Source organism: Protobothrops mucrosquamatus, unplaced genomic scaffold (assembly GCF_001527695.2).
Source record: "Protobothrops mucrosquamatus isolate PMUCROS unplaced genomic scaffold, P.Mucros_1.0 scaffold2178, whole genome shotgun sequence".
NCBI lineage: Eukaryota > Metazoa > Chordata > Lepidosauria > Squamata > Viperidae > Protobothrops > Protobothrops mucrosquamatus.
In genome coordinates, this window is record NW_015388271.1 from 21,803 (window position 1) to 38,026 (window position 16,224).

At 31.9% G+C, this 16,224-nt stretch overlaps 1 protein-coding gene across 1 annotated transcript in view; it reads left to right on the plus strand.

The window, feature by feature from the left end:
* The window catches only part of EPHA6 (EPH receptor A6), a 185,006-nt gene that overhangs the window by 17,508 nt on the left and 151,274 nt on the right, over positions 1 to 16,224 (plus strand). Inside the window, exons 2-3 of the mRNA XM_015824276.1 lie at positions 3,798 to 3,953; positions 6,341 to 6,676. Of these exons, the coding sequence (XP_015679762.1) occupies positions 3,798 to 3,953; positions 6,341 to 6,676 (492 nt within the window). The remainder of the gene's footprint in view (positions 1 to 3,797; positions 3,954 to 6,340; positions 6,677 to 16,224) is intronic.

Here is a 16,224-nt window from a genome sequence, read left to right on the forward strand (position 1 = left end):
ACGCCATTTTAGTTTCACTTTTCCTCATTCCTCCACACGTACGGGGAGAAACTTGTTATAGAAGTTAAAGTAAAGTCAAAAATAAAAAGCAAGCTTCCAAAGTTGGTTCGTCTGCTTACAAGTAAACTCACAATTAACTTCAAGTTGCAGCAGTGGCGGCGGCTTCTTGCTTCGCCGAAGCGAAGGCGTCCTGGATCGCGGAGAATCCTCGGGGCTCCGGAGGGGTTCTCGCCTACATCGTCCATATAGGACGACTCGGGAACTCAACTCCTACCCCGGGCAGCTCACCTATCCCCTTATGCCCAGGGGAAAGGTATCAAGCCGTTTGACAGCTGGTGCTGGCTGTCAAACCGGCTTTTACGCAAAACAGGCGGGAGGCAGCAAACAGCTGCGACCAGCGAAATCGCCTGCCACCGGAAGTCATGACATGCACTTTCTATAATTTATAATGGCTTAAACACCAAAATAAAACCCTATCACTATGCACGTATTAGGGGAAAGGACCTATTTTGAAGAAAATTGTTTGTAAAAATTATTTTTCTAATAATATATTAGAATAAATATGCACTCAAATCCATTCATATTTTATTACATAATTTAATAAATCAATGGATGTGCAAAGTAATGAACTATTTCTCATCTTGACCCCAAACAAATAATTATAGTTATAAGTCAGGAACCACTTCTCATCTTGACCCATTTTGTGACATCATTAATATTCTAAATTTTTAACAAGTTGCTCTGATATTTGATGGCATGTCATTAAATTTTGAATTTCTATGAAAATTCTCTTGAGGTTTTAGTATTGTTTTATGACATTATAAAACATTTCAAATTTTTCACATGAAAGCTGTAATATTTGGCCAATAAATCACTAGAGTAGCTACCTAATGAGATTTTTGACAATTTAAACAAATATTTTATTTACTTTACCATGGATGGCTGACTTGGGAGGCTGTTATACATCTAGCTAGGTGGCATTTTGTTGCTGATACTATTGATTTGAAAAAGGACTGAGGCAAAATTAAGATTTGAAATAATAAATTTGGAACTAAATTGGACAGTTTAATCAATCCATAATGGATTCATTTCAACTGATTTTAGACATGGTTCATTAAAAAAATATTTTGATTGATCTAATGGATGACCATTTCTAAAATAAGAGATCCTTTTGTGTCTTTTCATGTTATTTCTAAACCTATTCTTGATGTGCATTCTGCCTTTCAGATGGAGGGTTTTGTACAGAGGTTTTGCTCCAACTTGAAGGATTTATTCCAAAAAGGAATGTAAAACTCACTTTTCATGACTGTGATTTAAAATATATGCAAATCTAAGATATTAGTTCCAGACCAGTAACTTATAAATTAAATAAATTAATAATTTGTGCAAAATATGTATTATTTACTTAACTACTTACAAGAATTTTTATATTGCCCAGACTTCAATATACCAGTTAACACAGAAGTAAATGGCATATATTTGTGGTTTTTATCTGGTAGAGTTTTAAATGCTGTAATTAACCTGGAGTCAACTATGTGTTAGTTGGGCAGCTATATACATTTGTTTAATAAATAATTATTTTTGTAGATTACAGTCACTATAAAATGTCATTTAAAGTAGAAATATTGAACAAGCATGTTTATATATTCTCATTTTTTAATTTTAGTTTTTTTTAGTTTTTACTTTTTTAGATTTCTATTTAATATGCTCTTTAAAAAGCAATAGAAAAAAAGACATACCTATCTTCCTACAAAATACTAGCAGAGTAACCTAGCCTTGGAACAGATAGTATCTTTTGGAAGATAAGATTTTAACAGTCTAATATTTGACCATAAAAGGAAGCAAAGGTAGATTATTCTGCACCTTCATTTTCTTTTGTTGAATTTACATTTGGCGGAAATTCAGCTATATTAAAATATCTATTTATATTCTTCAGTCAACAATTTAAATCAATCTTAATCAAGAATGTACATAAATTGTTGGTTTACTTTTCATGTTTAAACAAGCCTAGGTGTTCATAAATCTGATTTCACATACGGATGTTGATCAGCTGGTTCGGTGGCAGTATTTTGCAAAAGTTGGATTATTTGTAAATTTATAGATGGAGAAGAAAATTAAGAATATATGACAGTAAGACCAAGTATTGTTGGAGTACAGTCTAATCAGTCCCGAGAGTCCAATCATATTCTGACCTCTTGCATAGGCAATGTTTTTCAATATCTGATAGTCCCCTGTGCATAATTTATAATGATTATTATAAATTCCATTAACTTCTACCAGATCTGGATTGCAAAAGTTCAAAATGGCACAAGATGACAGTAAAGAGATAGAGAAGATTCCATTGCTAATATTTTACACAGATTTTTGCAGTCCAGGCCTGGAAACTGTAATCCACCTAAAGTATATATAAAACTGTAATTCTTATTGCAACTAAATTGAGATACGAATTGAGATACCAAAAATGCAAACATTGCATAAAATTTCCTAATGCACTTAGACAGTTAGTATATTTCAAACTTTGTTATTTGAAAACTAATTATAATAGTAAGATTAATGTTAAAATGCTAGCATGCTAGAAACAGAATACTAGGGTCTAGCATCAAATTTATTTACAAAGATGCCCTTGGGCCCCATGTGGGCATTATAAGAAAATTAGAATATTAAAGTGATCAAAGCTTTGATCCCATTTGCACAGGAAAAATATAGTGATAAATTAAGCTAGTAAGAAAAGGAGCATTCTGGGAGAAAAGGAAGGAGCAACTTTACCAGCTGCTATTGGTAATTCAGCATTTTGTGATTTGTCTCAAAAGATTTCTAAAATATTTATATAGAGGATTATTCTAACCTATGGTAGAAGTCATTCTGTGAAAGGGATCACAATATTCTCTCAAAAATTCAAATATTCCTCTCAGCCATAAGGGTATAAAATTGTTAAAGCTGGAAACATTTTTACAAATAGTATATTTCATATAATGCTTTTCTTCTATCTCCTAGGGATTGTGGAAGAAGTAGGCATCATAATCTCTGTGAATGATTTGTAATTTTTTAATCTCATTTGTAACCTAATGCAAATTTGAGGCATATTATGATTTAGCAATAGCAACAGCCCTTAGACTTATATACCACTTCACAGTGCTTTACAGCTCTCTCTAAGTGGTATACAGAGTCAGCATATTGCCCCCAACAATCTGGATCCTCATTTTACCAACCTTGAAAGGATGGAAGGCTCAGTCAACCTTTATTTATTTATGAATAATTATACTATGTGATTACCACCCATTTATTTCTGAGTGTTAAATATATGGAAAAAAATCTTAGTGTAATGTAAATCTGATGATTACTCCTATACTATAGACTAGACTATAATATTCTGACCAATGGGAATATATAACCTATAAAAATATTAATAAATATTATGTGTACGCATATAATAATTACTGGACAATTTGTATTTTATATTTGTATTTCCCATGTATCTGCATTGTGCACACTAGGTTACTTACATGAGCTGTGCAATTCCTCTCAGTGCAGTTAGGCCACTGAAGTCCCCATCCAATGAAAAGCAAAGAGACATTCTCACAGATGATCTAATTGTAGGATTGCCTGTAACCTCCCCTTCTTGATTTGAACAGCAGAGGATACAATTTGTACTTACCTATACATTCCAAGGCTGCATTCCATTTCTACGTCACATTACAGTGTGACCATGCTTTTGAAAAAGACAGAGAAAAATGTTTTTATATAGGAATAGGCAATGTAGCATAAATTAAGTATAGTTGCTTTCCTCTTTTTCACAGCTTGCCGGTCAGGATTCTATAAAGCATTTGCTGGAAATATAAAGTGTTCCAAGTGTCCTCCACACAGCCAAACCTTCGTGGAAGCAACATCTGTATGCCAGTGTGAAAAAGGTTACTTCCGAGCTGATAAAGATCCACCAACTATGGCATGTACCCGTAAGTTTAATTGATCCTGGTGTTTAAAATTCTTCACTTATCCTTCTTATTATCTTAATGGATAAAAACAGCATTTGTTTTTGCTAATCAAAAATGCAAATTAATTTTTCCTTTAGTCCTAAGACGCTTATATATTGAAAAAGGATTCCTCAGTCTTGTGTATCATCAAAACAACAGCACACTTAGTTTCACTGCACCAACTCCATTATTAATAGAATAATTACACTTTTAGGAACATTTTGGTAATAACTAGTGTTTATTTTTCTATATGTGATTCTGTGTGTATATATGAATTGATTATGTGGCATCAAGTCAGTGTGAACTCAGCAATACATGGATAAATCTTCTCAAGGATCCAGGACTTAAACTGCAAGGTGTGTAAGAGTACATTTTTATCTTTTCCTTTCCCTGTACAATCTGGGAGAGTGGATGAATAAGATTATAGGCACATCCTTGACAATGTTGCTGTTCTTTCTGAGATATTTATTTGATTCCTTTAATTATATTAAGATTCTTAGGTGAGACCAACTTATCTGTCTAGGAAGTGGATATCATATACTTTTCCTTTAAATGCAATAATAAACATTCACTATGTGTTAGATCTGGAATATAATGCATGCATAATTTAAAATCATCTGTGCTTGCCTAAACAAAATATATAACATAAGGAAATTCCAGAGTGTATTACTCACAGATGTCTGCAAAAAAGGATATGACTGCCAGTTTTTTTCCCCCAATGTGACATATAATCTATGTATAATGTATAAATTATAACAAAGCAATCAGGCCACATTCATAAAAATCCCAATGACACATAATTTAGCAGAATCTGTGGATTATAATTAATTGTCTATCTTTGTTCCAAGTTCTAAATCTTAGTAAATGATTCACTGCATGTCATTACAGCTTAATATTTGCATGAAATCACAGTTTAGTTGGCATAATTTAATGGCAATTAAAAACCTATTTAATCGTCATGCAAATTGGCACGAGGGCCCTTGAGTATGAAGGGTGTCTATTTCTTAAGAATCTGCACACTGTCATTTATATACTTTTAAACACTCCTACCACAATTGATAACAATTTCCTGTTCACAGCAGTACAAATGGACAATAAATCATATTTTTGTTATAAACGAAGTCTAAAATCCTCTGTACATTGATTAACTATGAAAATCATTAGCAAATTGTAATTTTAAAAAAATAACGGGCATAATTTCTTCAAATGATATTTATACAGAATTAACAAAGATTGTGGTGGCATCATAGTGATTAACAAATTTATTATTTGTTACATTTCCATGGATTACAATTTATTTCATCTATACAGTTTATTATATCCTGAATTACAAATAAATATCCATATGCCTTAGTGGAGGTATTAGAGAAATGACACAGAAAATATTGGCAATGCAATTATTATTTGTGGGCATACAGAATTTTATGGCCAGTTGGTATAGCCAGTAAAAAGTTTTTTTTTTAAAAAAATTGTTTTTGTTAACAATAACTTCAAAATAGTGACAGTATGTTTCCCTTTAGGTTTTGAATACTTCTTATCATAAATGTCACATTTACTCAATTTATTATTCTAGAACAAAACAAATAGGATCCATGATGGTTTGAAGCATATTAATACTACAGTTCCATGATTTTTTAAAACAGATGAGAAATCCACTGACATTTTTATGTTAATAATTTGATTTTGGTTCTCTTAAATAAATGCAATAATATAAAATGCATATGCATATGCATCCTGAAACCCATATTTTTCAATTTGATCCTTTGTTACAGTTCACAAATAAAAAATAATCACAGCAAAATGCTCTTTACCTATGAGGAAAAGATTCATGAAAGTATGAACATATAACATATGAATAATAAAATAAATTCATATTTACTTTTTCTGTCATTTTTTTTAAAACTTGTATAATTATGAGTGACAACTGTAAAGTAGTTACAAAAGGCTTCAAAACTATCAATCCTTTTGTCAAATCTCAGAACAGTCAATCCATATTTTATACCTACTTTATCAGCTGCTAGATTCTGTAAGCATATCTTGAATGTGTTCTGAATTTGGATACAACTTTTAATCTGATTTTATTCCTAGTTTTGTATGTTTGTGTTTGCCTAGTTAAATTCTGATGTTGTCCAAATTACTGTAGAATATTTTACATAGATCATTGTAGGAGCACAAATGAATTTTTTTTCCTTTCCATATGATATTTGTGAAGAAATTTAAAAAAGAGTTCTTCACAGCTTTTGTCTCATTTATTTGCCCTTCAGAATTTGTTTTTGGAAATCAAGGATGGAAAATAGGTTCAATGTGTATATGTATGTTAATATAAGACAATGACACTTATGCAGATTATTTTCTTTTTCCTTTTGTAGGACCACCTTCTGCTCCAAGGAATGTCATCTTTAATATAAATGAAACAGCTCTTATGTTGGAATGGAGTCCACCAAGTGACACAGGAGGGAGAAAAGACCTTACCTATAATGTCATTTGTAAAAAATGTGGATCTGATACCAGGCGGTGTGAGATATGTGGAGGAGGAATCCGATTTGTTCCAAGACATAGTGGGCTTATAAATTCTTCAGTGACTGTGTTTGATTTTGTGTCCCATGCGAACTACACTTTTGAAATAGAAGCCATGAATGGTGTGTCTGAATTAAGCTTTTCACCAAAACAGTTCACAGCCATCACAATTACCACAGATCAAAATGGTGAGTTTCTTCTTATTTGTGTATCAGAGCTTATAAAATGCAATATGGCTAATAATATATTTTGTGAATTATTATTAATAAATATGAAGAAAGTATACTTGTACTATTTCAGATTATTTATATTTCCATAGTCCTATTTTGGGAAAAATGATTGCAGGATACATAATAAGATTTCAAAAACAATTTATTACAACAAGCCTAACTTACCTTTATTCAAATAATGTTGATTAATGTGGTTTATTTTTCCTTGGGCAAGTCTATTTTTAACATTTTATCATGTATATAATCCAAGGAATTTTTCTAATCTATTTACTATCATAATACTAATTTGTGACTTTTAATTTAAGAGTCAACTATCAAAACTATGAGGTAAAGAAACTCTTCCTTATGTGTGCAAAACTACATTTCAGTTATTTAACACATTATTTCATGTTTCATTAATTTAATTTCACAAAAAGTACCCCTGTAGCTGGTTTGTTAAATCCAAATCTAACATTCTTTTTAAGTAGACCACAATACATTTTCACAATGTTGTATTAATAAACATCAAATTAATGAATTGTTGGGTTTTTTTTGAAGACACTGAATTTATAGATATTGCCTAGTTGGTCAAGCAATCTTCAATATGTGCATGAAAATACAAAATCTCCAATTATTTATCTGATTTAATAGCAAGAACATTCATGAAGTCACAAAATTAAAGTGATCATATGATTGAAACTCTGCTTTTTTATATGTGCATACATGTGATATACTTTATATAAAAAGATAGCAGGACTTTTCTCATGTATTTTTTGTTGCAATATTGACTTATTTTTACTATATTTATGCACACCCATTTTGGACAATAACATGTGTCACAAATATTACTACATGTACATGGGAAAGAGGTCTCTAGTTTTAAGAAGAATAACAATGAGATTTCCTTAATCTATATTTTGATGAATTTTAATATTTTTATTCTGGATTTTACCATCCATGAATCATTTTAAGTTTTACTCAGCTTGATTTTTTAACTGAAGCTTTTTGTTTTATTATTAATGGCTTAAGTTGCCTTCTTTGGATAAGGGTAGGATATAAATCAAACATTGGTATCAAAGATATGCCTATAATCTTATTCTTGGACTCCAATCCAGACTCTTCAAGACTGTGCAGGAAAAGGGAAAGGGAAAAAAATTGGTCTTCCACACATTTCAGTTTAAGTCCTGGATCAAAGCTTTTAGGTAAAGAGATCAGTAGCTCCTGCTACGGTGAAGGTAAAAAAGAACAGATCAAGATAGAACGATTTATACAATCATTTATCTCTTTTTCCTAAGATTCATAACTGGCCCTTGGCTTTTCATTATATATCTCCACATAACCAATGCTGAAATAATAGAATGCTGTTTCAAAAGTAATTAATACAAAGTTTGAATCATTTTAGTAATCCTGGAGCCACTGTTCTAGTCCTTGAAATATTCCAAGGCTTTTTATCAACTGAGTTTTAATCTACTTTACAGCTGATTCTCTACCTATTTCCAGATTTCTTGGGGCAAAAATATACCTATTGCATTGTCATTGTTAAAACCATGTTAATGAACAGCTGGCACTTATGGACTGTTGCATTTTGTGCATCATTTTTTTAAACAAACCAGAAATAGACATTCATTAAAAATGGATATTTATATAATTTATATAATTATAAATTATCAAACACTTTACATTTAGATAATTTAAAACTTTTAAATATATAGTTTTCAGCAATATCTCTTTTGTAGATCCATACAATTTGTAAACATAAAAAATGGAATTACTCTCCCTAAAAACCTTTTATGTAGGGTTACCATTTTATCACTGCATCCTTCAGTGTATCACTGCATCCTTCCCTATAAAACTTTCTGGATATGCTCAAGGACACTGGTTCATTCTATAATAAATTATACTCTATTCTATGAAGCTTTTTCAGTATAAGTACTATAAGGTAATAATTATTGTACAGATGCAGGTAATGTACTGTACATACTTAGGTTTGTATGTATCATAGATTAACAAAATAGATGTTTCTTTTTAAAAAAAATACACTAAGTACCCATGTTGATAATAGCAACAGCACTTAAACTTACAGTATATATCATCTCATAGTGCTTTACACCAGCAGCAGGGAGGGAGGGAATGAGTTTGCATGCTCAATCTAATCCCACGCATGCACAAATGAACCTTTGTGCACTTGCCCATCACTTGTGCAGCCCGGTTCTTAACAGATCATGGCCCAGTAGCAGGCTGTGGCCTGGGGGTTTGGGACCTCTGATTTACAGCACTTTCTAAGCAGTTTACAGAGTCAGTATATTGCCCCCAACAATCTGGGTCTTTATTTTATTGACATCGGAAGGATGGAAGTCTGAGTCAACCTTGAGCCAGTCAGGATCAAACTCCTGGCTGTGAGCATAGTCAGCCTGAAATACTGCATTCTAATCACTGCATTCTAATCACTGTACCACCATGGCTCTTATAAACCAACATGACTGTATAAAAAACACAGACAGTAAAAGAAACATATCTTTTATTTTCTGATACATTAAAAAAATATTTTTAATACCATGTCTGACTCTGTACATTTATCCATTCCAAAAGTCTCAACCTGAAACATCTGAAACCTTTTTGTTTCTGCCACAGCAAAAAAAAAAAAAAAACAGTGTCAAGATTTCAAATGTATATACAAGCATTACCATCATCTAAGTTACTTTGTATGTTTACTAACCTCTCTTCCTGACCTAATAATTTCTATTACATATTTTTCTATTCTTTCCCTCTGTTGAAAGCTATAAATTTTAAAACAAATTAATCTGTTCACTATCTAATATTTTAAAATAATCAGTTCCGACTTGTAAAGTTGTCTGTTGAATGCTGTAGATTTTTCATATCACGTACAAACTGATACAAACCAATTAGAATTGTTTTTGTTATTTTATTGTCTATTGGTTGCTCTATGGTGTGACTTGTTATATGGTTTAATGTCTTTTTTTATAATTGCATTTAGCTGTGCTTCTCCCTTTTGTTTATGTAATATATTTCTAAAGCTCTTCCACCTGAATTTATTCCAGAGCAGTTGAAGTATATCACCTATTGCCAAAAAAACATGATTATTTTAAAAATGCCACCCCAAAATAAAAATTTGAATGGCACTATTTCTAAATCATGACAACATATTCACGCTTGACATGTAGCCAGAGATGGCATTAGCATTCTCCCTGAGTGAACACTAACATAATGTTTTTTAAGGACTATTGTATTTAAACAGAGCAATACAAAATTGTAATTAAGACCCAAGTAAACATGAACTTTTGTGCTGGAATGGTAAACAGATATTTATTTAAATCGGGTTAACTCTGGAAAAGTAGCACTATTCACAAAATAGAATTGTGAAAATTTGACTGCTCTGGTCCCTGCTGAAAAAAACTTCAATAGAATTGAAGTACCGTATATTTTGAGCAGTAATACATTAGAGCAGACATGTCAAACTCGCAATGTCCTGTGACGTCGCGTGACATATCAGAGCTTTTTCCCCATTGCCAGTAATGGGGTGGGCGCGGTTTCATCGTGACGTGTCTGGCCCACGGGCTGGCAGTTTGACACCCCTGCATTAGAGAATAGTGGATTCAGCTTTAGAATTGTGAACTGTTACTATCATTAAATGTCAGCAAAAATAATTAGGTTAATTAAGTGACTGTTAATTGTATGATTGATTATAAATACAAACAGGTTTATTGGAAATGGATCCTAGTTTTTGTTTTGTTCTTTTAAAGACAGTATTAAGCAATGTATTTTATCCTGTGTGAGATAAGAAGCAATCCTACTTAAAAAAGAAAAGAAAGGGGGTTAAGGAAAAAACATTCTCTTCAAACCAATTTAAGAAAAGGATATTTGGGGTCAAAATAAAGTCTTCTTCCTTCCCAATCCCACCTAAAAATTGAGACTGATAGAATCATAGCTGACAATGAAAATAGCACATATACACTAACAGTTATGAACCAAGGATCACAATATAAAAAGGTGCTTGAAGATACAGTGTGTTAAGCACATGTTACCATTAAATATTTTGTGCTGTCTAGACTGAGTCACATGATTTATACAAGCAATTATTTATCCAACATTTGCCTTTCATTGCAGTTACCAAATTAAGGGATTTTTAAGCTATTCAGAAATCTGAAATGTGATTCCAAGCAAAACTGGCAAACAATGGAGCCAATTCTAATTTGGCACACTCAGAAAGAGATTTTATTTTTTGCATCTGCGTTAGTCAACAAAAAATTGGAATGGGTCAGATGACTGAATATTAGCACTGTTCGCATTTTTCAAAATCAGATTGTTTCTCTAACATTAATTAATGCTGATGTTCTCCAACTGAAGATAAATAAAAGGCTTAATATCGTTTAAAACAGTATTTCAGCATTACATGGGCTCATAAAAATGACTCGGAGAACTTTTCCTTAACTTTTTCATGAATAGTTTGAAGCGTTGTTTCTCTTTGATTTGTATTTTTGAAATCTTCCTTTAAGTTAAATTCCTTATGACTTCATATTTACATCTAGGCATTTATATAAACCCAGATTATGTCACTATTATATAAGTGATCATATATTATTAATAATTTGCCTTTCACAAGAGGAATGTAATACAGCATGTAGCTGAACTGGTATCATTATAGATCCTGCTATCTACATGCATAAAAGTACATCTCTTTTAAAATTATTATCTCCAAGAAAAAAAGATGCAAAGCATTACCTACAGTATGTGCAGATTTGGGTTGCAGTACTTTCTTCTGTTCACTGATGGTCTTGCTGAAGCAGTATGAACTAATTCCAACATTTGATTATTTAATTGCACCTGTACTGTATATTGCTATTCACAGAAACAATAAGGCAGTAACCATGGTGTTAAACAATAAATGGAAAGCATTGATAAAAATAATCTATTTAAAGTATTAACTATGATATGTAGTTCATATCATATCTGCTAGAGAGGATCAACCATTTTCCTTCCAAGCTATAGTTAGAATTCTAAAATGTATTTGATAGAAAATATCATTTATTATTACGATCAAAAGAAAAATCTAGTACTAACCAGTCCTATGTGACTGCACAAAATGTAGCATATTATGTTCAAGTACTATTGTCTTTTTAACTGCAGAAGTAGAACGAATATAAGCAACCTGTTATTCTAACTGTCAGAAGATAATTCTTAAGATAATCCATTTTATTTTTATATATTGCTATGATTTATGGCAGTATAAATCTATCAAATATCACTTTCTAATACTGTATTCCTTCTTAGGGGAGATGGGAATTTATTATGTTAGGTATTTGTGAACACCAGACTAAAACTATTCCAAATAAAGTTCTAGTGAAATTAGGTGTCATTCTGAAATTAATTTAATGATACAATTATCAGCATTTTTTAACAAAAATGCACCCATTTATTATCCAATTTTTTAAAAAAAATATATTTTGTTTGATGCTTCTGAAAACAATTCTGGGATAAAGGAAGTTGATTATGATCATGAACAATGAATCTGGAAAAACTCTTTTGAAAATTTTTGAATTGCACTCAGACTAGTTCGTGATAATGGCCATGAGTTATTCTCAACAATAGTAATTTATGATAATACTTCTAGAATCATGCTTTTCTCATACAAAACTGGCATAGTGCTATTGTAGCATTTTAAGTTTTATGTCAATTCAATGTTGACATTCTTTACTAAGAAGCTCTAATGTTGACATCTTTGGGTTGCTCCTTAGAGTTAGAAGGAGTGAGATGCATGCCAATCAATTACTCATGGTCATAAAGAAAGAGTTACAAGTTGACCATAGTTTCATGTATTTATATAAAAAAAAGGAATAGTCTAGGACAATCTTCTCATTCTGAAGAGCTGGTTTGCTTTTCTATGTTACTGCTCCATGGTTGCCTGCTCAAGTTTGAACTAAGAAGTCTACGTAAGGTTCTTTGAACTTCACATCAGTCTGATTATTATTTTTTGTTTTGATTTGCTTGCCCTCTTTTATTGTTCTGTAGTTTTTATTGGGGGATGGGATATACAGTATATCGATTAAATGTCATTTTTTAAAAATATTTATCTATACCATCCAGATTGTGTTAATCAGAATGATTTAAAAATTCTAAAAGGAAGGAAGGGAGGGAGGGAGGGAGGGAGGGAGAGAGGGAGGGAGGGAGGGAGGGAGGGAAGAAGGAAGGATGGTTTATTTGATTAGATCTTAACTCACATTATAACCTGCCTTGACTTTTATCTAAATAAAGGTAGCTGAGTCAAAAACCATTTATAAAAAGGTTGTCAAGTGATCGACATTAAAAGTTCGTTACAAATTTTGACGTCAAGGATAAATTTCAAATTCTTTTACAAAGACATAATACGACATAATTCGAGTTTCGGTTTTACGTAAATAGGTCTTATCTCGATACGGTCAATACATCGTCAAGTAAGGGATCTCATTAAATCGTAATAATTTCCTCGAAAGTCAGTGCCCCATCTGCATCTTTATTCATGAATTGTAATTATAAACTTAATTTTGTCCCATGTGTACATGTATATGATTGAGTACTTCTATTTTTTTCTCTGGTCTAGAAGCTATTTAGTAGGACTTGTTGTTCTATCTTTTTTACCTGTGCTATGTTTACATTTATATCTACTGAATGTTGCATGTAACTCACTTAAATTGTATACAGATATTGTGCTTTCTGGATTGTATCTATTTTACATGTTTTAAAACATTATGAAAAAAACCATAATTTTATAGCACCTATTTACCATTATGAACAATAATAATTGTAACAACAATTGAAAGACTGTCAACTTCTCTAGATACGTTATTCCTCTATTATAATTTGGCCATGCTTGGGTAAAAGAATTTCACATTTGTAGACCTACCAAAAATCCTTCTTCTACAAAGACACCAGCAGACATAACGGTTCATATCCAATAGATTTTCACCCACAGAATCTCCATTTTCATTGCCATACAAAGATGCATCTTTTTCACAGGAATAATCTAAAATTGTATTTTTGTATATTTTCATTAAAAGTTTTCAAAACAATAAAAGCATAGAAAATTAAAAAGTATGAAGAAAAAAGAAGATAGAAAAAAGAAAAATGATAAAAGAAAACATAGAATTTTGACTTCCATCATTTTTTCTTTTGTGCAACTGCTATCTTAATTTTTTTTATTCCTCTTTAAACCTTTTATTTTTAAATCACCATTAGCATTAGCATCATCTCCACTACCACCACCACTTTATCATTCTATCCTTCTTCCTAGAAGGGTATAGTGCCATGTACTGTAGTTCATACTTACACTTTTATATATTTCCAGTTCCCATACTATAGTATATTCCTAACTATAGCAATTAAGACACACCTAGGTGGTTTGAAATATCCTATATATTAGTTGATCCAGTGCTTTTTTTGTAAAAAAAAAAAAAAAAAAAGGTACCGGAACTCACAACTTGCATACCCTATAAGGTTCCATCCAAAAAAAGGGGCCAGAACTCCGTTCTGTGCGTTCTATGACAAAAAAAAGCCCTGGTTTCATCTATCTAATAATTAACAGTATTTATTATTAGGAAAGGCAACAAAAGTCATGCCTACACTTGCGTATTTTACAAGAAAAAGCATAGGGATGTTTTTAAATGGGACTTTGAACAAATAGCTTTATGATCCAAAATTAAAATATACACAGCAACCATAGGCATAAGTAAAGACAGAAAAAAAAATCAACCATCAAGAATCACAAAAACCTTCAGATAGTTGGATAAAGTTACTGCTGCTGTAAACATAAAATATCATATTGTGAAATCTGGAACCAACAGATAGAGTAAGGTGTGAAAAGATAAAGGTTTCCCTGTTAGTCATTTCCGATGACTGTTTATCTCTGTTTCTTGGCCAAGGAAACCAGCATATTCCAAAGACAATTTCAATGGTCATGTGGCCAGCATAATTCTATGCCAAGGGTGCATGGAATGCTGTTACCATTCCATGAACTGGTCTCTATTAATCTACTTGCATTTGCACGCTTTTAAACTGCTAGATGGGCAGGAACTGGGACAAGTAACATGAGTCAACCCATCATGTAGCATTCAGGTCTTGAATCGGACTGTCAGCTCTCCAGCTGACAAGGTCAGCATCTTTAACTGTTGAGCCATCATGCCTCCGTTAAGGTGTACATTAAGAGTAAGTTATATAGGCCAGAAAAACAAATTAATAGAATTGTGCAACTAATGGGAGAAATATATTGCAATCTGGTAAAAAAAAGGCACCTCATCAAAATCTTGTTACCTTCAAGTTAACAAGATTCATTATGAAATTTCCATCTATCATTTTTCACTTGTCAATATCTGTTTTCATCCATCTCCTCCAGGGTGATTTCCAAGGCCCTAAAGATTCCCCTATACAAGTGGTGATCTCATGGATGAATTTTGTCATATCATCTTGGAAGACAGACTTGGTTGAGTATATGTTGCAACATTTTGCACAGCCAAGCACTATTGCATCATCGACCCATCTTTGTTGAGGGAACAACAGACTATAGAATGGAATATTAGTGGATTATCCAGGATTTTATTTATCCAAATAGAAATCAGTTACAAGAATTCAAAGAGAAAATGAGAAAACACAAGGGAAACCAATGTTTCTGATAATACATTACAGAATAGAGTTTTTTTGTTTCTTTATAATAAACTTTATAATAGTTTTCCCGTAATCTGGGGAGGAGGTCTTTTAAGAGGTTTAAGGAGCAGTCTACTTGCTTAGAACTAAATCTCAATAAACTAAGCACAATTTAGACATGTAAACAGTTGCATGATTGTTGTTCAAATAATGATATAGGACTTGTAGCCAATGATGAAAAAATTCCTGCTTTTGTAGTTTTAATTAATTTTATTCAGTATTTTTAAATTATATTAAAATAGCGGTAAACAATAAAATATAATTGCTTCATATGCAGAGCTTTGCATTTGAGAACATACTGCTACACTCAGCTATTTTATGTTTGTAGAGAAAATTCTATGCTGACATCATAAGGAAAGGAGCTGCACCTAATAGCTGCCTGGCAAATTTTACATTTCTTTTTAGTACCTGGGCAGGACTTTTTATTCAACTAAAGCTCTTGAAGTCCAGATCATAAGTCCTATAAGTCTTTGTGAAATCTTCCAAAAGCACATAGAAGACAAATGTCAAAACAGTTCAGAGACAGAATCAAGCATACCAATTATGGTTTCAAAGTATAGCCAGGGAGAGGCACCTTATTGCTTTACTTTCTTAGTAACTATATGAGATATGGAGGAAATGGCTGACCTAAAATTAAGAACAATTCCTTATTGTACAAAGTACATGAGTGCTGATGTCTGAAGAATATACCAAAAGGAATTTGCTATACCTTACTGCTCATAGATTGACTACTTGCTTGCTTGTTAATAACACTGCAGGATCATATGTTTATATAAAATAGTCTCATTGTGCTCCATGAAGCTTACTCATTTGTAGATTAGTTTAGGACTGCAAAC